The sequence below is a fragment of the Thunnus maccoyii genome, chromosome 8 (genome assembly GCF_910596095.1).
Source record: "Thunnus maccoyii chromosome 8, fThuMac1.1, whole genome shotgun sequence".
NCBI lineage: Eukaryota > Metazoa > Chordata > Actinopteri > Scombriformes > Scombridae > Thunnus > Thunnus maccoyii.
In genome coordinates, this window is record NC_056540.1 from 16,455,107 (window position 1) to 16,477,568 (window position 22,462).

Sequence of the window (22,462 nt, forward strand, 5' to 3'; positions counted from 1 at the left end):
GGAATTCTGTGACAAATGGTGTGTTTAACATACATTAAAATCGCCTGTTCATTTAGCCTACAAAATAAGGTCACAGTGTCAGCAGGCCACAAAGCAGAATCTCCAGTAAGATTTATGAGTTTTAAACGGATAAATTCACTTTACAGAGTTGAGTAAACTCTAACATCAGTGGTCCACGTGTGTGATGTTGATTTTATGAGAAAGATAATCCAGACAGAAGTCCTTCAAGGTTGGAGCAATATAGACAGTGACCTACAAATAAACCATGAATCATTGAATTTCATCATGGGCTGTCTGGGTCTGATGGGCCGGGTGATCTTTGTGCGCTTGTATGTATATAAATAACCAACATGTGCATTCTATTCAGTGTCAATGTAAATACAATTTTCTCTTGCCATACATTAGGAAAATTGAGTATACAAGTCATTGTTTGTGAGCTATTATTATTATTGCATTTTGGGGTTAACGGATGACTGCGGCTCAGTGTGTGATGGTTATTAATATTTTCAAATCAAATCATGTTACCCACAGAGGGGAAATAGGACAGGAGTTTCTGAATCCAGAGCTTAATCCTGGGATTACAAATGAGGGAATGTTCATAAGCTCATGACTACTGTCTCTGTGGAAATGTGGTGAAACACTAAAATACACTGAAATATACCGCAGCACATGGATATCCTTCTTTTGTTCATAGAGTTAAATACATCTATTGCCCTCAAGGCTAACAGAGAAAAACAAAGAGAAAAGGAGAAAAGGAGATGGGGTAATGTGGGCACAGTGGGAAGAAAATAAATAATTTATTTCTACATTGCATTGCATTCATGTACCATCTTGTAAAATATGAATTTTGGCAGTCAGCACACATCCAGGCAGAAATAACAGGTTTTATATTCAGGACATGTCCATGGTGCTGAAAACTCATTTAAAGCTACATACATGAAAATGCAGTTTTTTGTAATATCAGTTAGGCTGTTCAACAGCACATATAATTATGATTACTTCTTGTTGATGTCCCTAGTGTTTTTTATAGCTCCTGTGAGGCCTTAAGAAGCAACAACACACATTCACTACTCTCTGCACTTTGCCACTTTCACCACATGGCGCCAGTGTTGATCCATCAGAGTCAACGCCTCTCTGTGATACAACTAGGCCCCTCCCGTTTTCAGGCAATAGGGATATTTCTTCAGTCTTTGTTATAAACAGACAGAGGACGGTGGAACAAGCACGCTTTATTCCTTCAGTATCCAGAGCTCATCTTCCATAGTGTCAAAAACATTTGACCGCAATTGGATTTTTTTTCTTTTGTTATTTATGCTTCGTTCACACTGGACAGAAGAATGTCTTCGCCTTGTAGATGGAGCTGTTTAGGGATATATCTAGGGCTATTTCTACTGGATTGTTACTGGGACACGGTGTCTGGGCAGCTCTCCTATTCGGTCTCAGAGGAGGTAAACCCGGGGACTCATGTTGGAAATATCGCTAAGGATTTAACCATTAATTTACAGGACTTGGAAACCCGCATGTTTCAAATTGTTACTGGATCAAAGAGGAAATTCTTCGAGGTAAATCTTAAGACTGGTGTTCTGTATGTCAGTGAGAGAATAGACAGAGAGGAGCTTTGCGCAGAGGAACTTAAATGCTCAGTCAATGCAGAGGCCGTGATAAATAACCCTTTGAAGCTTTATAGTATTGACATAGACATTTTAGATGTAAATGATAATGCCCCATTATTTACGACCAAATTGCAAAATTTGTATATTGCAGAGAATACTTTACCGGGAGTGAAATTCGCATTATCTGAAGCAACTGATGCAGATGTGGGGAGAAACGGAGTCAATACTTACAAATTAAGCCAAAATGAACATTTCTCTTTGGCAGTGCATAAAACAGGTGACAGTGTGTCTGCTGAGTTAGTGCTGAAGAAAGCTTTAGACAGAGAGAAGCAGCCTGTTATCACCATGACACTGACCGCTGTAGATGGAGGGACTCCTCCAAAATCAGGCACCTCACAGCTCGTAATCAATGTTTTAGACATTAATGATAACATTCCGATATTCAGCGAATCTTTGTATAAGACAAAGATTCCCGAAAACACGCCCCTGGGCACACTAGTTATCGCTGTGAACGCCACCGATGCAGATGAGGGCCTGAACGGCGAGATTGTGTATTCATTAAGAAGCAAAGATCAAGATCACGTACTTGATATCTTTGAAATTGAAAGTCAAACGGGCGTCATTAAGGTAAAAGGCAATATAGACTTTGAAGAAAGGAAAGCTTTTGAGATACGTGTGGAGGCAAGTGATAAAGGCCAGCCTCCAATGTCCGCTCATTGTAAAGTGTTGGTAGAAGTTGTGGACCTCAATGACAATGCTCCTGAGATCACCATTACGTCACTGCATAATACAGTGAAAGAGGACTCTAATATAGGTACCGTAGTTGCACTTCTGTCCGTCCTCGATAAAGACGGTGGAGAAAATGGTAAAGTGAAAATCCAAATTCAAAATGAGGTTCCATTCAAACTCGAAACAAACTACAAAAATTATTATTCGTTGTTAGTTGATGGGCCTTTGGACAGAGAGAGTATCTCTAACTACAACGTCACCATAGTCGCCACTGATAAAGGCACCCCGCCACTCTCTAGCACGAGTGTAGTTCCTATACACGTTTCTGATGTCAATGACAACCCGCCTCTCTTCTCAGAGCCTGTGATTAATGTTAACGTGAATGAGAACAGACCGGTAGGAGCAGTTATTAAAACGGTGACTGCAACTGATGCTGACACTGACCAGAACAGTCAGGTGAGCTACTCATTTTTACAGAGTAACACTAACTCGTTGTCGTTATCTACAATGGTGAATATCAACTCAGAGACTGGAGATATAATCAATCTGCAGTCTTTTAACTTTGAGGAGTTAAAAATGTTTCAGTTTAAAGTTCAGGCCACAGACTCTGGTGTTCCTCCGCTCAGCAGCAACGTGACTGTGAACGTTTTTATTCTGGATGAGAATGACAACAGTCCAGCTATTCTGGCGCCCTATTCTGAACACGGCTCCGTTAACAGTGAGAGCATTCCCTATTCTGCTGAAGCGGGCTACTTTGTGGCAAAGATCAGGGCTGTAGACGCAGACTCTGGATACAATGCGCTGCTTTCTTATCACCTGTCTGAGTCCAAAGGAAACAACCTCTTCCGGATCGGAACCAGCACCGGGGAAATCAGGACTAAGAGGAGAATGAGTGACAATGACCTGAAAACTCACCCCTTGGTGGTGTTGGTTTCTGATAACGGAGAACCCTCCCTGTCAGCTACTGTGTCTATTGATGTGGTGGTGGTTGAAAGCACAGCTGACATCCAGACTCAGTTCAGACATGTGCCTGTGAAGGAGGAGAGCTTCTCTGATTTAAACCTGTATCTGCTGATCGCCATTGTGTCGGTGTCAGCGATCTTTCTGCTGAGCCTCATCAGTTTAATAGCTGTCAAATGTCACAGGACAGACGGCAGTTTCGGCAGGTACGGCGCCCCAATGATCACCACCCACCCTGACGGGAGCTGGTCTTACTCTAAAGCTACTCAGCAGTATGACGTGTGTTTCAGCTCAGACACACTCAAGAGCGACATGGTGGTTTTCCCTGCACCGTTTCCACCTGTAGATGCGGAGCTGATCAGTATTAACGGAGGAGACACTTTTACCAGGACCCAGACTTTACCCAGTAAAGAAAAGGTAAGAGAAGTATGAAAAATCAAAAGTTCATATTATTCTACTGTCGGGGGTGAAGCTAAAACATGTTCGTCCGTGTTTTTGTTCTCACACATGAAGTTTGAAAAAGTATGAAAAGCCACATGTCTTCATCCTCGAGAGCTGCTGAAAAAATGTCCCTCCATTTTTTTCTTAAATATGACGTGAAAATACAACATTTCAACAACGTACATTTGTAGGGATGTCTGGTTTTTAAATTTGTACATACATGGACCAAAGTAATTACAACCTTCAAGTTATTAAAGAAAACTTCTAATTCATTTTTCGGGAGCACTACTGCAGTGTGTCGTTGTCCATGGTTCTGAAAAAGCGCCACTCTGTTGTGTACAGTCCGCAGGGTGCGAAACTAAAATTTCGTCGACCCAACATCTCACCATTATTACTATTTATGTTTACTGATATGAATTATGCAAAGAAGATTTCATCACAATTAAAAAATATATTTCTCTGGATAATTTAATTGTCTTGATTATATTAGAGGAAAAGAGAGACAGTATTGTGTTTGCATCTTTGTTTAGTTTTTTCTTAATTCTGTAGTATTTGTGAAAAATTAAATAAGGGAAACTGATAGTTTTTGAGTTGTGACTTCTTGTTAGCTGTGTGTGGACTTGACAGTTCTGAAGAATGGAGGTGATTTGTCTGTTTTTGTGGTGAATGTAGTTATTTCAAATGACCACACGGGGACATTGTAGACCATCACATTTCGATGCTCCTCTTCAGTGCTTCAGGCTCCTCCCAGATTCAGAGGATGATGATGTTTCTCGGGGCTTTGTTACAAAGAGACGCAGTGCAAGAGTGAATTGTGTGGCGATCAGTTATTGTCTCTTTGTTACCCCTTAAAAAACAAAGAAACTGGATTCTGGTGTTTCGCGTTCACCCTGAATCATTAGAGAGGATTTTTGAGACTGGGATCCATATGATCTGTTCAGGCTGGATACAAATATGTCGACACGGAGGATACGGAGCCCTTTTGGAATTTATATAGTCGTTGTTCTCTTGGATTGTTGCTGGGAAGCGGTATCAGGACAGCTCTCTTACCCGGTATCAGAGGAGGTAAACCAGGGGACCTCTGTGGGAAATCTCGCTAAAGATCTAAATCTTAATGTTCATGACTTAGAGGCGCGTATGTTTCAGATCGTCAGCGGATCAAAACGAAAATATTTCGATGTAAATCTGAAAACGGGTGTTCTTTATGTTAATGAAAGAATCGACCGTGAGGAGCTCTGTGCGAAGGCTACAAAATGTACTGTCAGTGTAGAGGCCGTGATCAACAATCCACTGAAGCTGTATCGTTTGGAGATAAATGTAGTTGATATAAATGATAATGCACCATATTTCCCTGAGAATTTGCAGTCTCTTAACATTGCAGAGAGTACTGTGCCAGGAGGGAAATTTGGATTTATCGGGGCGTCAGATCTCGACGTTGGTAAGAATGATGTTAGTACATATAAGATAAGTCCGAATGATTATTTTTCTTTAGAGGTTCACAAAGGGGGAGAGAGTGTGTCTGCCAAGCTTGTGCTTCAAAAAGCTTTAGACCGAGAAAAAGAAAGTACTGTAAAACTTACAGTGACTGCTGTCGACGGCGGAAATCCACCCAAGTCAGGGACATCTCAAATTGTTATCAATATTTTAGACAATAACGACAACGCTCCGGTTTTCAGTAGTTCTTTGTATAAGGCACGGGTTTCTGAGAACTTATCAGTAGGTAAAACTGTGATAGTTTTGAATGCGACAGATGCAGATGAAGGTTTGAACAGTGAGATAGAATATTCATTGAGAAGTAAAGGTCAGGATCAGGTTTTAGATGTATTTGAAATTGATTCTAAAACAGGTGCAATTTTAGTCAAAGGAAAGATCGACTATGAAGAAAATCCTGCGTTTGAAATTCATGCACAGGCCAGTGATAAAGGTACTCCTCCGATGTCTGCTGATTGTAAAGTGCTGGTTGAAGTGGTGGACATAAATGACAACGCTCCTGAGATCACTGTGACGTCACTGCTAAATACAGTGAAAGAGGATGCTGAAGTCGGCACTGCTATTGCACTTGTCTCTGTACTGGACAAGGATGGAGGGAAAAATGGTGAAGTAAAAGTCATAATCCCAAATGAGACCCCATTTAAATTGGACACGAATTATAAAAACTATTATTCGTTAGTAGTTAATGGGCCGCTTGATAGAGAGACTAAGGCCCAGTATAATGTCACTATTGTAGCAACTGATGAAGGGACTCCATCTCTCTCCAGCACAAGCATAGTGACTGTTCATGTTTCTGATGTCAATGACAACCCGCCTCGCTTCCCGGAGCCGCTGATTAATGTTTACGTGAATGAGAACCGACCGGTAGGAGCAGTTATTAAAACGGTGACTGCAACTGATGCTGACACTGACCGGAACAGTCAGGTGAGCTACTCATTTTTACAAAGTAACAGTAACTCGTTGCCCTTATCTACAATGGTAAACATAAACTCAGAGACTGGAGATATAATCAATCTGCAGTCTTTTAACTTTGAGGAGTTGAAAACGTTTCAGTTTAAAGTTCAGGCCACAGACTCTGGTGTTCCTCCGCTCAGCAGCAACGTGACTGTGAATGTTTTTATTCTGGATGAGAATGACAACAGTCCTGCTATTCTGGCACCCTATTCTGAGCACGGCTCCGTTAACAGTGAGAGCATCCCCTATTCTGCTGAAGCGGGCTACTTTGTGGCAAAGATCAGGGCTGTAGACGCAGACTCTGGATACAATGCGCTGCTTTCTTATCACCTGTCTGAGCCCAAAGGAAACAACCTCTTCCGGATCGGAACCAGCACCGGGGAAATCAGGACTAAGAGGAGAATGAGTGACAATGACCTGAAAACTCACCCCTTGGTGGTGTTGGTTTCTGATAACGGAGAACCCTCTCTGTCAGCTACTGTGTCTATCGATGTGGTGGTGGTTGAAAGCACAGCTGACATCCAGACTCAGTTCAGACATGTGCCTGTGAAGGAGGAGAGCTTCTCTGATTTAAACCTGTATCTGCTGATCGCCATTGTGTCGGTGTCAGCGATCTTTCTGCTGAGCCTCATCAGTTTAATAGCTGTCAAATGTCACAGGACGGACGGCAGTTTCGGCAGGTACGGCGCCCCAATGATCACCACCCACCCTGACGGAAGCTGGTCTTACTCTAAAGCTACTCAGCAGTATGACGTGTGTTTCAGCTCAGACACTCTCAAGAGTGACATGGTGGTTTTCCCCGCGCAATTTCCGCCTGTAGATGCAGAGCTGATCAGTATTAACGGAGGAGACACTTTTACCAGGACTCAGACTTTACCCACTAAAGAAAAGGTAAGAAAAGTATGAAAAATCAATATGTCTCAGTTCATATTATTTAACTGTCGAGAGATGAGACTGAAAGCATGTTCCTGCGAGATTTTGTTCTTACACACATTTGAAAAAGTATAAAATCAGATGAAGTGAGGCATGTGGCTTTTTCATCCTCAAGAGCTGCTGAAAACTTGTCCCTTCATTTTTTCTTGAATATGAAGTGAAAATACAACTTTTCAAGAGATGTATTTGTTTATTTATTTATGTATTAGCTTATTTGTCAGGGACGTTGCAAAAAACATTGTAACAGGTTAAAATAACATGAAACAGATGTGTTGTATATAGGATTTCTAGCCGAGGCTAATTTGCGACCCCTGTCCCTGGTTAGGCTTTTCTACTTAAAAATCGTCATAACATATCATCAACAGAAGTATATTAGTTAAATAGAGCTCATAATAAATAGTGACATTCTCAATAACAACAGTATTTACGTCACATAATCAATTTACATGTGTTGCGTGTGTGTACACGTGTGTATGTTCCCTAATTCATGGCAATATGTGATTATGTGTATAATGTTTATGTGTGTCCGACATACATGCACGTAGTCTTTATGAGTATGTATGTAAGTTTGTTTATCTGTATGTGTCTGTTCTTCTATCCGTATGTACATGTCCATGACCATGTGTGCGTGCACAAGTGCATGATCATTGATCAGTGATCGCAGGTTTGTTTTCTTTTTCAGCCAGTCTTTCACCTTTTCATTAAACCTTTTCAGATCAGTTTGTGTTTTTATTTCTGTTGGTAGGGTATTCCAAAAATTTAACCCCTTTTACTGAAAAAGATGACTAATCGAAAGTAGTTTTGCGCGGTGCCACCACGCAGTTGCCATTTGCTGATCCCCTGGTGGCCATACATTTTTAAAGATGTTTAGTTTTGAATTTGTAAGAAGACATGGACCAAAGTAATAACAATAATGAAGTTAACATAGAGGAGACCTCTAATTCATTATTCGGGAGCGCTATTGCAGTATGTCGTTGTCCATGGTGCTGAAAAAAAGCGTCACTGTGTGTTGTGAACAGTCTAGAGGGTGCGAAACGGATACTTCATTACTATTTATATTTACTCATATGAATTATACATATCAGGTTTCATCATAATTAAAGAATATATTTCTCTGGATAATTTAATTACCTTGATCATATTACAAAAACAGAGAGACAATGTTGTATATATGCATTTTTGTTTTTTTATTTTTTTCTTTATTTTGTACTGTTTGTGATTAATTAAATAAGGGAAATAGATAGTTTTTGGTGACCTATGAGCTGTGACTTCTTGTTAGCTGTGTGTGGACTTGACAGTTCTGAAGAATGGAGGTGATTTGTCTGTTTTTGTGGTGAATGTAGTTATTTCAAATGACCACGCGGGGACATTGTAGACCATCACATTTCGATGCTCCTCTTCAATGTTTCAGGCTCCTCCCAGATTCAGAGGATGATGATGTTTCTCGGGGCTTTGTTACAAAGAGACGCAGTGCAAGAGTGAATTGTGTGGCGATCAGTGATTGTCTCTTTGTTACCCCTTATCACGCAAAGAAACTGGATTCTGGTGTTTCGCGTTCATCCTGAATCATTAGAGAGGATTTTTGAGACTGGGGTCTATATGCTCTGTTCAGGCTGGATACAAATATGTCGACACGGAGGAAACAGAGCCCTTTTGGGATTTATATAGTCGTTGTTCTCTTGGATTGTTGCTGGGAAGCGGTATCTGGACAGCTCTCTTACTCGGTATCAGAGGAGGTAAACCCGGGGACCTCTGTGGGAAATCTCGCTAAAGATCTAAACCTTAATGTTCATGACTTGGAGGCGCGTATGTTTCAGATCGTCAGCGGATCAAAACGAAAATATTTCGATGTAAATCTGAAAACGGGTGTTCTTTATGTTAATGAAAGAATCGACCGTGAGGAGCTCTGTGCGAAGGCTACAAAATGTACTGTCAGTGTAGAGGCCGTGATCAACAATCCACTGAAGCTGTATCGTTTGGAGATAAATGTAGTCGATATAAATGATAATGCACCATATTTCCCTGAGAATTTGCAGTCTCTTAACATTGCAGAGAGTACTGTGCCAGGAGGGAAATTTGGATTTATCGGGGCGTCAGATCTCGATGTTGGTAAGAATGATGTTAGTACATATAGGATAAGTCCGAATGATTATTTTTCTTTAGAGGTTCACAAAGGGGGAGAGAGTGTGTCTGCCGAGCTTGTGCTTCAGAAGGCTTTAGACCGAGAAAAAGAAAGTACTGTAAAACTTACAGTGACTGCTGTCGACGGCGGAAATCCACCCAAGTCAGGGACATCTCAAATCATTGTAAATGTTTTAGACATTAACGACAACGCTCCAGTTTTCAGTAGTTCTTTGTACAAAGCACGGGTTTCTGAGAACTTATCAGTAGGTAAAACTGTGATAATTTTGAATGCGACAGATGCAGATGAAGGTTTGAACAGTGAGATAGAATATTCATTGAGAAGTAAAGGTCAGGATCAGGTTTTAGATGTATTTGAAATTGATTCTAAAACAGGTGCAATTTTAGTCAAAGGAAAGATCGACTATGAAGAAAACCCTGCGTTTGAAATTCATGCACAGGCCAGTGATAAAGGTACTCCTCCGATGTCTGCTCACTGTAAAGTGCTGGTTGAAGTCGTGGACATAAATGACAACGCTCCTGAGATCACTGTGACGTCACTGCTAAATACAGTGAAAGAGGATGCTGAAGTCGGCACTGCTATTGCACTTGTCTCTGTACTGGACAAGGATGGAGGGAAAAATGGTGAAGTAAAAGTTATAATCCCAAATGAGACCCCATTTAAATTGGACACGAATTATAAAAACTATTATTCGTTAGTAGTTAATGGGCCGCTTGATAGAGAGACTAAGGCCCAGTATAATGTCACTATTGTAGCAACTGATGAAGGGACTCCATCTCTCTCCAGCACAAGCATAGTGACTGTTCATGTTTCTGATGTCAATGACAACCCGCCTCGCTTCCCGGAGCCGCTGATTAATGTTTACGTGAATGAGAACCGACCGGTAGGAGCAGTTATTAAAACGGTGACTGCAACTGATGCTGACACTGACCAGAACAGTCAGGTGAGCTACTCATTTTTACAAAGTAACAGTAACTCGTTGCCCTTATCTACAATGGTAAACATAAACTCAGAGACTGGAGATATAATCAATCTGCAGTCTTTTAACTTTGAGGAGTTGAAAACGTTTCAGTTTAAAGTTCAGGCCACAGACTCTGGTGTTCCTCCGCTCAGCAGCAACGTGACTGTGAATGTTTTTATTCTGGATGAGAATGACAACAGTCCTGCTATTCTGGCGCCCTATTCTGAGCACGGCTCTGTCAACAGTGAGAGCATCCCCTATTCTGCTGAAGCGGGCTACTTTGTGGCAAAGATCAGGGCTGTAGACTCAGACTCTGGATACAATGCGCTGCTTTCTTATCACCTGTCTGAGCCCAAAGGAAACAACCTCTTCCGGATCGGAACCAGCACCGGGGAAATCAGGACTAAGAGGAGAATGAGTGACAATGACCTGAAAACTCACCCCTTGGTGATGTTGGTTTCTGATAACGGAGAACCCTCTCTGTCAGCTACTGTGTCTATTGATGTGGTGGTGGTTGAAAGCACAGCTGACATCCAGACTCAGTTCAGACATGTGCCTGTGAAGGAGGAGAGCTTCTCTGATTTAAACCTGTATCTGCTGATCGCCATTGTGTCGGTGTCAGCAATCTTTCTGCTGAGCCTCATCAGTTTAATAGCTGTCAAATGTCACAGGACAGACGGGAGTTTCGGCAGGTACGGCGCCCCAATGATCACCACCCACCCTGACGGGAGCTGGTCTTACTCTAAAGCTACTCAGCAGTATGACGTGTGTTTCAGCTCAGACACACTCAAGAGTGACATGGTGGTTTTTCCCGCGCCGTTTCCACCTGTAGATGCGGAGCTGATCAGCATTAACGGAGGAGACACTTTTACCAGGACTCAGACTTTACCCAGTAAAGAAAAGGTAAGAGAAGTATGAAAAATCAACAGTTCATATTATTCTACTGTCGGGGGTGAAGCTAAAACATGTTCGTCCGTGTTTTTGTTCTCACACATGAAGTTTGAAAAAGTATGAAAAGCCACATGTCTTCATCCTCGAGAGCTGCTGAAAAAATGTCCCTCCATTTTTTTTTCTTAAATATGAAGTGAAAATACAACATTTCAACAATGTACATTTGTAGGGATGTCTGGTTTTAAATTTGTACGATACATGGACCAAAGTAATTACAACCTTTGAGTTAATAAAGAAAACTTCTAATTCATTTTTCGGGGGCACTACTGCAGTGTGTTGTTGTCAATGGTTCTGAAAAAGCGCCACTCTGTTGTGTACAGTCCGCAGGGTGCGAAACTAAAATTTCGTCGACCCAACATCTCACCATTAGGCCTATTACTATTTATGTTTACTGATATGAATTATGCAAAGAAGATTTCATCACAATTAAAAAATATATTTCTCTGGATAATTTAATTACCTTGATCATATTAGAGGAAAAGAGACAGTATTGTATTTTGCATCTTTGTTTAGTTTTTTCTTAATTCTGTAGTATTTGTGAAAAATTAAATAAGGGAAACTGATAGTTTTTGAGTTGTGACTTCTTGTTGGCTGTGTGTGGACTTGACAGTTCTGAAGAATGGAGGTGATTTGTCTGTTTTTGTGGTGAATGTAGTTATTTCAAATGACCACACGGGGACATTGTAGACCATCACATTTCGATGCTCCTCTTCAGTGCTTCAGGCTCCTCCCAGATTCAGAGGATGATGATGTTTCTCGGGGTTTTGTTACAAAGAGACGCAGTGCACGAGTGAATTGTGTGGCGATCAGTTATTGTCTCTTTGTTACCCCTTATCACGCAAAGAAACTGGATTCTGGTGTTTCGCGTTCATCCTGAATCATTAGAGAGGATTTTTGAGACTGGGATCCATATGATCTGTTCAGGCTGGATATAAATATGTCGACACGGAGGATACGGAGCCCTTTTGGGATTTATATAGTCGTTGTTCTCTTGGAGTGTTGCTGGGAAGCGGTATCTGGACAGCTCTCTTACTCGGTATCAGAGGGGGTAAACCCGGGGACCTCTGTGGGAAATCTCGCTAAAGATCTAAACCTTAATGTTCATGACTTGGAAGCGCGTATGTTTCAGATCGTCAGCGGATCAAAACGAAAATATTTCGATGTAAATCTGAAAACGGGTGTTCTTTATGTTAATGAAAGAATCGACCGTGAGGAGCTCTGTGCGAAGGCTACAAAATGTACTGTCAGTGTAGAGGCCGTGATCAACAATCCACTGAAGCTTTATCGTTTGGAGATTAATGTAGTCGATATAAATGATAATGCACCATATTTCCCTGAGAATTTGCAATCTCTTAACATTGCAGAGAGTACTGTGCCAGGAGGGAAATTTGGATTTATCGGGGCGTCGGATCTTGATGTTGGTAAGAATGATGTTAGTACATACAGGATAAGTCCGAATGATTATTTTTCTTTAGAGATTCACAAAGGGGGAGAGAGTGTATCTGCCAAGCTTGTGCTTCAGAAAGCTTTAGACCGAGAGAAAGAAAGTACTGTAAAACTTACAGTGACTGCTGTCGATGGCGGAAATCCAGCCAAGTCAGGGACATCTCAAATTGTTATCAATGTTTTAGACATTAACGACAACGCTCCGGTTTTCAGTAGTTCTTTGTATAAGGCACGGGTTTCTGAGAACTTACCAGTAGGTAAAACTGTGATTGTTTTGAATGCGACAGATGCAGATGAAGGTTTGAACAGTGAAATAGAATATTCATTGAGAAGTAAAGGTCAGGATCAGGTTTTAGATTTATTTGAAATTGATTCTAAAACAGGTGCAATTTTAGTCAAAGGAAAGATCGACTATGAAGAAAATCCTGCTTTTGAGATTCATGCACAGGCCAGTGATAAAGGCACACCTCCGATGTCTGCTGATTGTAAAGTGCTGGTTGAAGTGGTGGACATTAATGACAAGGCTCCTGAGATCACTGTGACGTCACTGCTAAATACAGTGAAAGAGGATGCTGAAGTCGGCACTGCTATTGCACTTGTCTCTGTACTGGACAAGGATGGAGGGAAAAACGGTGAAGTAAAAGTTATAATCCCAAATGAGACCCCATTTAAATTGGACACGAATTATAAAAACTATTATTCGTTAGTAGTTAATGGGCCGCTTGATAGAGAGACTAAGGCCCAGTATAATGTCACTATTGTAGCGACTGATGAAGGGACTCCACCTCTCTCCAGCACCAGCATAGTGACTGTTCATGTTTCTGATGTCAATGACAACCCGCCTCGCTTCCCGGAGCCGCTGATTAATGTTTATGTGAAAGAAAACAGTCCAGTAGGATCAATCATTAAAACAGTGACAGCAGTTGATGCTGATGTCAATCAAAATGGTCAGGTGAGCTACTCATTTATACAAAGTAACACTAACTCGTTGCCGTTATCTACGATGGTGAATATTAACTCAGAGACTGGAGATATAATCAATCTGCAGTCTTTTAACTTTGAGGAGTTAAAAACGTTCCAGTTTAAAGTTCAGGCCACAGACTCTGGTGTTCCTCCGCTCAGCAGCAACGTGACTGTGAACGTTTTTATTCTGGATGAGAATGACAACAGTCCTTCTATTCTGGCGCCCTATTCTGAGCACGGCTCCGTTAACAGTGAGAGTATCCCCTATTCTGCTGAAGCGGGCTACTTTGTGGCAAAGATCAGGGCTGTAGACGCAGACTCTGGATACAATGCGTTGCTTTCTTATCACCTGTCTGAGCCCAAAGGAAACAACCTCTTCCGGATCGGAACCAGCACCGGGGAAATCAGGACTAAGAGGAGAATGAGTGACAATGACCTGAAAACTCACCCCTTGGTGGTGTTGGTTTCTGATAACGGAGAACCCTCTCTGTCAGCTACTGTGTCTATTGATGTGGTGGTGGTTGAAAGCACAGCTGACATCCAGACTCAGTTCAGACATGTGCCTGTGAAGGAGGAGAGCTTCTCTGATTTAAACCTGTATCTGTTGATCGCCATTGTGTCGGTGTCAGCAATCTTTCTGCTGAGCCTCATCAGTTTAATAGCTGTCAAATGTCACAGGACAGACGGCAGTTTCGGCAGGTACGGCGCCCCAATGATCACCACCCACCCTGACGGAAGCTGGTCTTACTCTAAAGCTACTCAGCAGTATGACGTGTGTTTCAGCTCAGACACACTCAAGAGTGACATGGTGGTTTTCCCTGCTCAATTTCCGCCTGTAGATGCAGAGCTGATCAATATTAATGGAGGAGACACTTTTACCAGGACTCAGACTTTACCCACTAAAGAAAAGGTAAGAAAAGTATGAAAAATCAATATGTCTCAGTTCATACTATTTTACTCTCTGGGGATGAGGCAGAAAAAGTTACCCTCCATTGTTATTCTTATATGAAGTTTAAAAATATGAAAAAGAGACATGTCTCACTTTGTGCGATTTTATTCTCTAGAGGCGCCTATAGTATGCCCCTCCGTTTTTTGTTCTTATAGATGAAGTTTATTACAACCTCCCACGTCATGTTTCTAAATGTTTTCGTGGCTTTGAATCTGTTAAAATCTACTGTCATGGGCCAAGGTAATGACAACATCTGAGGTCAAGTCTCACTGTACAGAAAGTGTATGTCGCTGTCCACGGTGCTGAAATAAGTACCACAGCGTGTTATGTGCGGGCCGCAGAGTGCAACGCGGAAAATGTGTTTACCCATAACCGAAAAGTGTACTGTTTTTTGTACATTTATGTAGATTTTATGGCAATTATTTTTATTTGGTGATAAATGGTGTTCACTCCATTTCATCACAGTTAGGGAACGATTTTTTTTAAACATTCAACTTTTTGTATGTGGAAAATAGGGAAAGCGCTATTTTTATTTGCCACCAAAACCTTCAACTTTCTCTGCATATTGATAAATGTGTTGTAATGGTTCTTTTAAGATGTCTAATTTTATAGCCGGTACATCAGTAACAGGAGAAGCTCTATCGGTATGGATGAAAACCAAGAAAACAAACGTAACAAAGAGAGGGAGAATTAAGTCAAATGGTGGTATTTTTGATAGTTTGACATAGTTGTGTCTTGGAAATTGTCTGAAAGCACTGAACACACATATGAAATAATACACAAAACACTGCTGGGTTGAAGATTAAAAATATTATTGTACAATAAGGAGACAGAACTCACACAAAGGTTAGCATCAGCTTGTCTCAACTAACAAAGAACAAAACTAACCTCTAATAGTTTCTGAGGAACAAAGAAATGATCTGTAATTGGTCAGTGTATATTACCTTAAACACTTTCAACCAATTGGCATAGGGCCATGAGATGTTACATGATCTGGTCACGCGTTTGCCTCATGCATGTCACATATATGGATTTTAACCTCCTTAAAACATAGGAAACCAGAGAGCCCCAAACCAAACATACCTCTTGACATATTTTACTGAGCTTAAGTCCAACACATTACCTTTTTTGGACATGAGACAAGATATCTTCGTTTAGGCCATTCTCACAGAATAAACAAAGGGCCTCTCTGTGGAGCACAGTATGGTTAAAGACAAAGTTGAATCAATGATAAAACAGTACAACTAGGTATTTGACTTATTCTGCTTTCACAGTTGAACACAATTATGTATCTTGTTAGTCTTATGCAATTGTTCTGTTTGCACACTTGGTTAGTCATTCCCGTGTTGTTGTCAGAGGTTGAATGCAGTTATGTTATATCACCACATGGGGACACTGTAGACCATGACATCTGGACGTTATTCCATGAGGCACAAGACTCCTCCCAGAAACAGAGGATGATGATGATGTTTCTCTGGGCTTTGTTACAAAGAGACGGAGGGCGAAGAGAAAGGAGTGAAAACATTTCCAGGCTGGCTGGTAAAATGCGAAAACGTGGATCCGTATACTTTGATTTTAATATTATTGTTTGACGGGAGTGGTTGGACTGGGATTTATACCTTTTCGGGCTGGATATAATTATGTATTTCTCAAGGAGAGCAAACGCTTTTCGGATATATCTTGTGGTCGTGTTGCTGAATTATTGCTGGGAAGCGGTGTCTGGACAGCTCTCGTATTCCGTCTCAGAGGAGGTAAACCCAGGGACTTCTGTTGGAAATATTGCCAAGGATCTAAATCTCAACGTCCAGGATTTAGAGTCCCGCATGTTTCAGATTGTTAGGGGATCAAAGAGAAAATATTTCGATGTGAATCTGAAAACGGGCGTTCTTTATGTCAATGAAAGGTTAGACCGCGAAGAGCTCTGTGCGAAGGCTACAAAATGTACTGTCAGTGTAGAGGCCGTGATCAACGACCCACTGAAGCTTTATCGTTTGGAGGTAACTATAATAGATACAAATGATAATGCACCCAATTTCTCTGACCAATTACAGTCACTTGACATTGCAGAAAATACTCTACCGGGAGTGAAATTTGGGCTCATAGAGGCATCGGATTTGGATGCTGGCAAGAATGGTGTTAGTACATATAAGCTTAGTACGAATGATTATTTCTCTTTAGATATTCACAAAGGCGGAGAGAGTGTGTCTGCCGAATTAGTACTGCAGAAATCTTTAGACCGTGAGCATGACTCTGTTATAAAACTCACACTGACTGCAGTAGACGGAGGAAATCCATCGAAGTCAGGAACCTCACAAATTATTATCAACGTGTTAGATATTAACGACAACCATCCAGTTTTCAGTAAATCTTTATACAAGATTCAACTTTTTGAAAACTTGCCAAAAGGATCTAAAGTGATCATTCTGAATGCAACAGATGCAGACGAGGGGTTAAACAGTGAGATAGAATATTCATTGAGAAAAAGAGGTCAGGATCATGTTTTAGATTTATTCCAAATTGATTCTAAAACAGGCGAAATTTCAGTCAAAGGTAAGATCGACTATGAAGAAAATCCTGCATTTGAGATTCATGCACAGGCCAGTGATAAAGGCACACCTCCGATGTCTGCTCATTGTAAAGTGCTGGTAGAAGTGGTGGATATTAATGACAACGCTCCTGAGATCACTGTGACGTCACTGCTAAACACAGTAAAGGAGGATGCGAAACTCGGCACTGCTATTGCACTTGTCTCTGTACTGGACAAGGATGGAGGGAAAAACGGTGAAGTAAAAGCTGTAATTTCAAATGAGACCCCATTTAAATTGGACACAAATTATAAAAATTATTACTCGTTAGTAGTTAATGGGCCGCTTGATAGAGAGACTAAGACCCAGTATAATGTCACTATTGTAGCGACTGATGAAGGGACTCCACCTCTCTCCAGCACAAGCATAGTGACTGTTCATGTTTCTGATGTCAATGACAACCCGCCTCGCTTCCCGGAGCCGCTGATTAATATTTATGTGAAAGAAAACAGTCCAGTAGGATCAATCATTAAAACAGTGACAGCAGTTGATGCTGATATAAATCAAAATGGTCAGGTGAGCTACTCATTTATGCAAAGTGACAGTAACTCGTTGCCGTTATCTACGATGGTGAATATTAATTCAGAGACTGGAGATATAATCAATCTGCAGTCTTTTAACTTTGAGGAGTTAAAAACGTTTAAGTTTAAAGTTCAAGCCACAGACTCTGGTGTTCCTCCGCTCAGCAATAACGTGACTGTGAACGTTTTTATTCTGGATGAGAATGACAACAGTCCTGCTATTCTGGCGCCCTATTCTGAACACGGCTCCGTTAACAGTGAGAGTATCCCCTATTCTGCTGAAGCGGGCTACTTTGTGGCAAAGATCAGGGCTGTAGACGCAGATTCTGGATACAATGCGTTGCTTTCTTATCACCTGTCTGAGCCCAAAGGAAACAACCTCTTCCGGATCGGAACCAGCACCGGGGAAATCAGGACTAAGAGGAGAATGAGTGACAATGACCTGAAAACTCACCCCTTGGTGGTGTTGGTTTCTGATAACGGAGAACCCTCTCTGTCAGCTACTGTGTCTATTGATGTGGTGGTGGTTGAAAGCACAGCTGACATCCAGACTCAGTTCAGACATGTGCCTGTGAAGGAGGAGAGCTTCTCTGACTTAAACCTGTATCTGCTGATCGCCATTGTGTCGGTGTCGGCGATCTTTCTTCTGAGCCTCATCAGTTTAATAGCTGTCAAATGCCACAGGACAGACGGCAGTTTCGGCAGGTACGGAGCCCCAATGATCACCACCCACCCTGACGGGAGCTGGTCTTACTCTAAAGCTACTCAGCAGTATGACGTGTGTTTCAGCTCAGACACACTCAAGAGTGACATGGTGGTTTTCCCCGCGCCGTTTCCGCCTGTAGATGCGGAGCTGATCAGTATTAACGGAGGAGACACTTTTACCAGGACTCAGACTTTACCCACTAAAGAAAAGGTAAGACCAGCACGCTTGTATCGGCCTACAAATTTAGCTAATAGGTGATGTTAAACGCTGACCTTATTTGCGATTCCTGTATTTAGTCATTAGTTCGTTTTTCCTTCTTTCTTTGACTCTTTGTAGATGTTACACATGTACAACGTGTTGTGGAAACTGATTTCTTCCCTTTTCTTGTACTGAATGTTTTGGAAAAAAGAGAGAAGTTTTGCATCTGTCATTGTCTACAATTTATAAGCCAGTCTCTTCCATTCAAATGCAATTGTCGCTGTCCATGGTGCTGTAGACGAGAACTAGTACCCACCTACAACTTGAGTGATGCATTAACATGAATACTTCATTCTCACTGTACAGAAAATGTATGTCGCTGTCCATGGTGCTGAAATAAGCACCACAGCGTGTTGTGTGCGAGCAGCAGAGTGCAACGCGGAAAATGTTTTTACCCATAACGGAAAAGTGTATTGTCTTTTGCACATTTATTTGGGTTTTATGGCAGTTATTTTTATTTGCTGATGAATGGTGGTCACTCCATTTCATACCATTTAGGAAAGATATTTTAATACCTAATACTTTTTGTGTGAAGAAAATAGGAAAAGAGCATTTTTTTTATTTGACATCAAAACTTTCAACTTTCTCTCTATCTTGATAAGTGTGTTGTAATGTTTCTTTTTATGCGTATTTTTATAGCCGGTACATCAGTTACAGGTGCTGCTCTATCAGTATGGATTAAAACCAAAAAAACAAACATTACAAAAGAGAAGGAGAATCAAGTGAAATCGTGGTACTTGGGATTATTTGACATAGCTGAACACAATTATATATCTCGTTAGTCTTATGAAATTGTTGCGTTTGCACAGTTGGTTAGTCATTCCCGTGTTGTTGTCAGAGGTTGAATGCAGTTATGTTATATCACCACATGGGGACACTGTAGACCATGACATCTGAACGTTATTCCATGAAGCACAAGACTCCTCCCAGAAACAGAGGATGATGATGATGTTTCTCTGGGCTTTGTTACAAAGAGACGGAGGGCGAAGAGAAAGGAGTGAAAACATTTCCAGGCTGGCTGGTAAAAATGCTAAAACGTGGATCCGTATACTTTGATTTTAATATTATTGTTTGACGGGAGTGGTTGGACTGGGATTTATACCTTTCGGACTGGATATAATTATGTATTTCTCAAGCAGAACGATTTCTTTTCGGATATATCTTGTGTTCGTGCTGCTGAAATATTGCTGGGAAGCGGTGTCTGGACAGCTCTCGTATTCCGTCTCAGAGGAGGTAAACCCAGGGACTTCTGTTGGAAATATTGCCAAGGATCTAAATCTCAACGTCCAGGATTTAGAGTCCCGCATGTTTCAGATTGTTAGTGGATCAAAGAGAAAACATTTCGATGTGAATCTGAAAACAGGCGTTCTTTATGTCGACGAAAGATTAGACCGAGAAGAGCTCTGTGCGAAGGCTACAAAATGTACTGTCAGTGTAGAGGCCGTGATCAACGACCCACTGAAGCTTTATCGTTTGGAGGTAACTATATTAGATATAAATGATAATGCACCCGCCTTCTCTGAGCAATTACAGTCACTAAACATTGCGGAAAGTACTTTACCGGGAGTGAAATTTGGGCTCATAGAGGCATCGGATTTGGATGTTGGCAAGAATGGTGTTAGTACATATAAGCTTAGTACGAATGATTATTTCTCTTTAGATATTCACAAAGGGGGAAAGAGTGTGTCTGCCGAGTTAGTACTGCAGAAATCTTTAGACCGTGAGCATGACTCTGTTATAAAACTCACACTGACTGCAGTAGACGGAGGAAATCCATCGAAGTCAGGAACCTCACAAATTATTATCAACGTGTTAGATAATAACGACAATCCTCCCGTTTTCAGTAAATCTTTATACAAAATTCAAATTCCTGAAAACTTGCCAAAAGGATCTAAAGTCATCATTCTGAATGCAACAGATGCAGACGAGGGGTTAAACAGTGAGATAGAATATTCATTGAGAAGTAAAGGTCAGGATCACGTTTTAGATTTATTCCAAATTGATTCTAAAACAGGCGAAATTTCAGTCAAAGGTAAGATCGACTATGAAGAAAATCCTGCATTTGAGATTCATGCACAGGCCAGTGATAAAGGCACACCTCCGATGTCTGCTCATTGTAAAGTGCTGGTTGAAGTGGTGGACATTAATGACAACGCTCCTGAGATCACTGTGACGTCACTGCTGAACACAGTAAAGGAGGATGCAAAAATCGGCACTGCTATTGCACTTGTCTCTGTACTGGACAAGGATGGGGGGCAAAACGGTGAAGTAAAAGCTGTAATTTCAAATGAGACCCCATTTAAATTGGACACAAATTATAAAAATTATTATTCGTTAGTAGTTAATGGGCCGCTTGATAGAGAGACTAAGGCCCAGTATAATGTCACTATTGTAGCAACTGATGGAGGGACTCCACCTCTCTCCAGCACAAGCATAGTGACTGTTCATGTTTCTGATGTCAATGACAACCCGCCTCGCTTCTCGGAGCCGCTGATTAATGTTTATGTGAAAGAAAACAGTCCAGTAGGATCAGTTATTAAAACAGTGACAGCAGTTGATGCTGATATAAATCAAAATGGTCAGGTGAGCTACTCATTTATACAAAGTGACAGTAACTCGTTGCCGTTATCTACGATGGTGAATATTAACTCAGAGACTGGAGATATAATCAATCTGCAGTCTTTTAACTTTGAGGAGTTAAAAACGTTTAAGTTTAAAGTTCAGGCCACAGACTCTGGTGTTCCTCCGCTCAGCAGCAACGTGACTGTGAACGTTTTTATTCTAGATGAAAATGACAATAGTCCTGCTATTCTGGCGCCCTATTCTGAGCACGGCTCCGTTAACAGTGAGAGCATCCCCTATTCTGCTGAAGCGGGCTACTTTGTGGCAAAGATCAGGGCTGTAGACGCAGACTCTGGATACAATGCGCTGCTTTCTTATCACCTGTCTGAGCCCAAAGGAAACAACCTCTTCCGGATCGGAACCAGCACCGGGGAAATCAGGACTAAGAGGAGAATGAGTGACAATGACCTGAAAACTCACCCCTTGGTGGTGTTGGTTTCTGATAACGGAGAACCCTCCCTGTCAGCTACTGTGTCTATTGATGTGGTGGTGGTTGAAAGCACAGCTGACATCCAGACTCAGTTCAGACATGTGCCTGTGAAGGAGGAGAGCTTCTCTGATTTAAACCTGTATCTGCTGATCGCCATTGTGTCGGTGTCAGCGATCTTTCTTCTGAGCCTCATCAGTTTAATAGCTGTCAAATGTCACAGGACAGACGGCAGTTTCGGCAGGTACGGAGCCCCAATGATCACCACCCACCCTGACGGGAGCTGGTCTTACTCTAAAGCTACTCAGCAATATGACGTGTGTTTCAGCTCAGACACACTCAAGAGTGATATGGTGGTTTTCCCCGCGCCGTTTCCACCTGTAGATGCGGAGCTGATCAGTATTAATGGAGGAGACACTTTTACCAGGACTCAGACTTTACCCACTAAAGAAAAGGTAAGACCAGCACGCTTGTATCGGCTTACAAATTTAGCTAATAAGTGTTGCTAAACGCTGACCTTATTTGCCATTCCTGTATTTAGTCATTAGTTCGTTTTTCTTCTTTCTTTGTCTCTTTGTAGATGTTACACATGTACAACATGTTGTTGTGGAAACTGATTTCTTCCCTTTTCTTGTACTGAATGCTTTAAAAAAAAGGAGAAGTTTTGCATCTGTCATTGTTTACAACTTATAAACCAGTCTCTTCCGTCCAATGCAATTGTCGCTGTCCATAGTGCTGTGGATGAGAACTATTACCCACCTACAACTTCAGTGATGCATTAACATGAAGGCTTCATTCATTCGCAGAAA

General features: G+C 41.4%; 5 protein-coding genes across 5 annotated transcripts; all 5 read left to right on the top strand.

Moving 5' to 3' along the window:
- Positions 1–1,302: 1,302 nt before the first annotated feature.
- On the top strand, positions 1,303–3,734 carry LOC121902513 (protocadherin alpha-3-like). Its single transcript, XM_042419847.1, has one exon. It carries the CDS (start codon positions 1,338–1,340, stop codon positions 3,732–3,734), a length of 2,397 nt encoding a protein of 798 aa, XP_042275781.1. The 5' UTR covers positions 1,303–1,337.
- A 629-nt stretch (positions 3,735–4,363) lies between these two features.
- LOC121902325 (protocadherin alpha-3-like) lies at positions 4,364–7,884 on the top strand. The gene is made up of 2 exons (XM_042419586.1): positions 4,364–7,079; positions 7,867–7,884. The coding sequence occupies exons 1-2, from the start codon at positions 4,698–4,700 to the stop codon at positions 7,882–7,884; spliced, it is 2,400 nt and encodes a 799-aa protein (XP_042275520.1). The 5' UTR covers positions 4,364–4,697.
- Positions 7,885–8,634: 750 nt separating this feature from the next.
- LOC121902514 (protocadherin alpha-3-like) lies at positions 8,635–11,184 on the top strand. Its single transcript, XM_042419848.1, has one exon. It carries the CDS (start codon positions 8,747–8,749, stop codon positions 11,141–11,143), a length of 2,397 nt encoding a protein of 798 aa, XP_042275782.1. The 5' UTR covers positions 8,635–8,746; the 3' UTR covers positions 11,144–11,184.
- Positions 11,185–16,103: 4,919 nt separating this feature from the next.
- Positions 16,104–18,673, top strand: LOC121902506 (protocadherin alpha-3-like). The gene has a single exon (XM_042419839.1). The coding sequence runs from the start codon at positions 16,175–16,177 to the stop codon at positions 18,602–18,604; it is 2,430 nt and encodes an 809-aa protein (XP_042275773.1). The 5' UTR covers positions 16,104–16,174; the 3' UTR covers positions 18,605–18,673.
- A 706-nt stretch (positions 18,674–19,379) lies between these two features.
- On the top strand, positions 19,380–22,162 carry LOC121902326 (protocadherin alpha-3-like). The gene has a single exon (XM_042419587.1). The coding sequence runs from the start codon at positions 19,727–19,729 to the stop codon at positions 22,160–22,162; it is 2,436 nt and encodes an 811-aa protein (XP_042275521.1). The 5' UTR covers positions 19,380–19,726.
- The last annotated feature ends 300 nt before the right edge of the window (positions 22,163–22,462 follow it).

Coding starts and splice junctions, on each gene's coding strand:
- LOC121902513 (XM_042419847.1), top strand. CDS start 1,338: ATGTCTTCGCCTTGTAGATGGAGCTGTTTAGGGATATATCTAGGGCTA.
- LOC121902325 (XM_042419586.1), top strand. CDS start 4,698: ATGTCGACACGGAGGATACGGAGCCCTTTTGGAATTTATATAGTCGTT.
- LOC121902514 (XM_042419848.1), top strand. CDS start 8,747: ATGTCGACACGGAGGAAACAGAGCCCTTTTGGGATTTATATAGTCGTT.
- LOC121902506 (XM_042419839.1), top strand. CDS start 16,175: ATGTATTTCTCAAGGAGAGCAAACGCTTTTCGGATATATCTTGTGGTC.
- LOC121902326 (XM_042419587.1), top strand. CDS start 19,727: ATGTATTTCTCAAGCAGAACGATTTCTTTTCGGATATATCTTGTGTTC.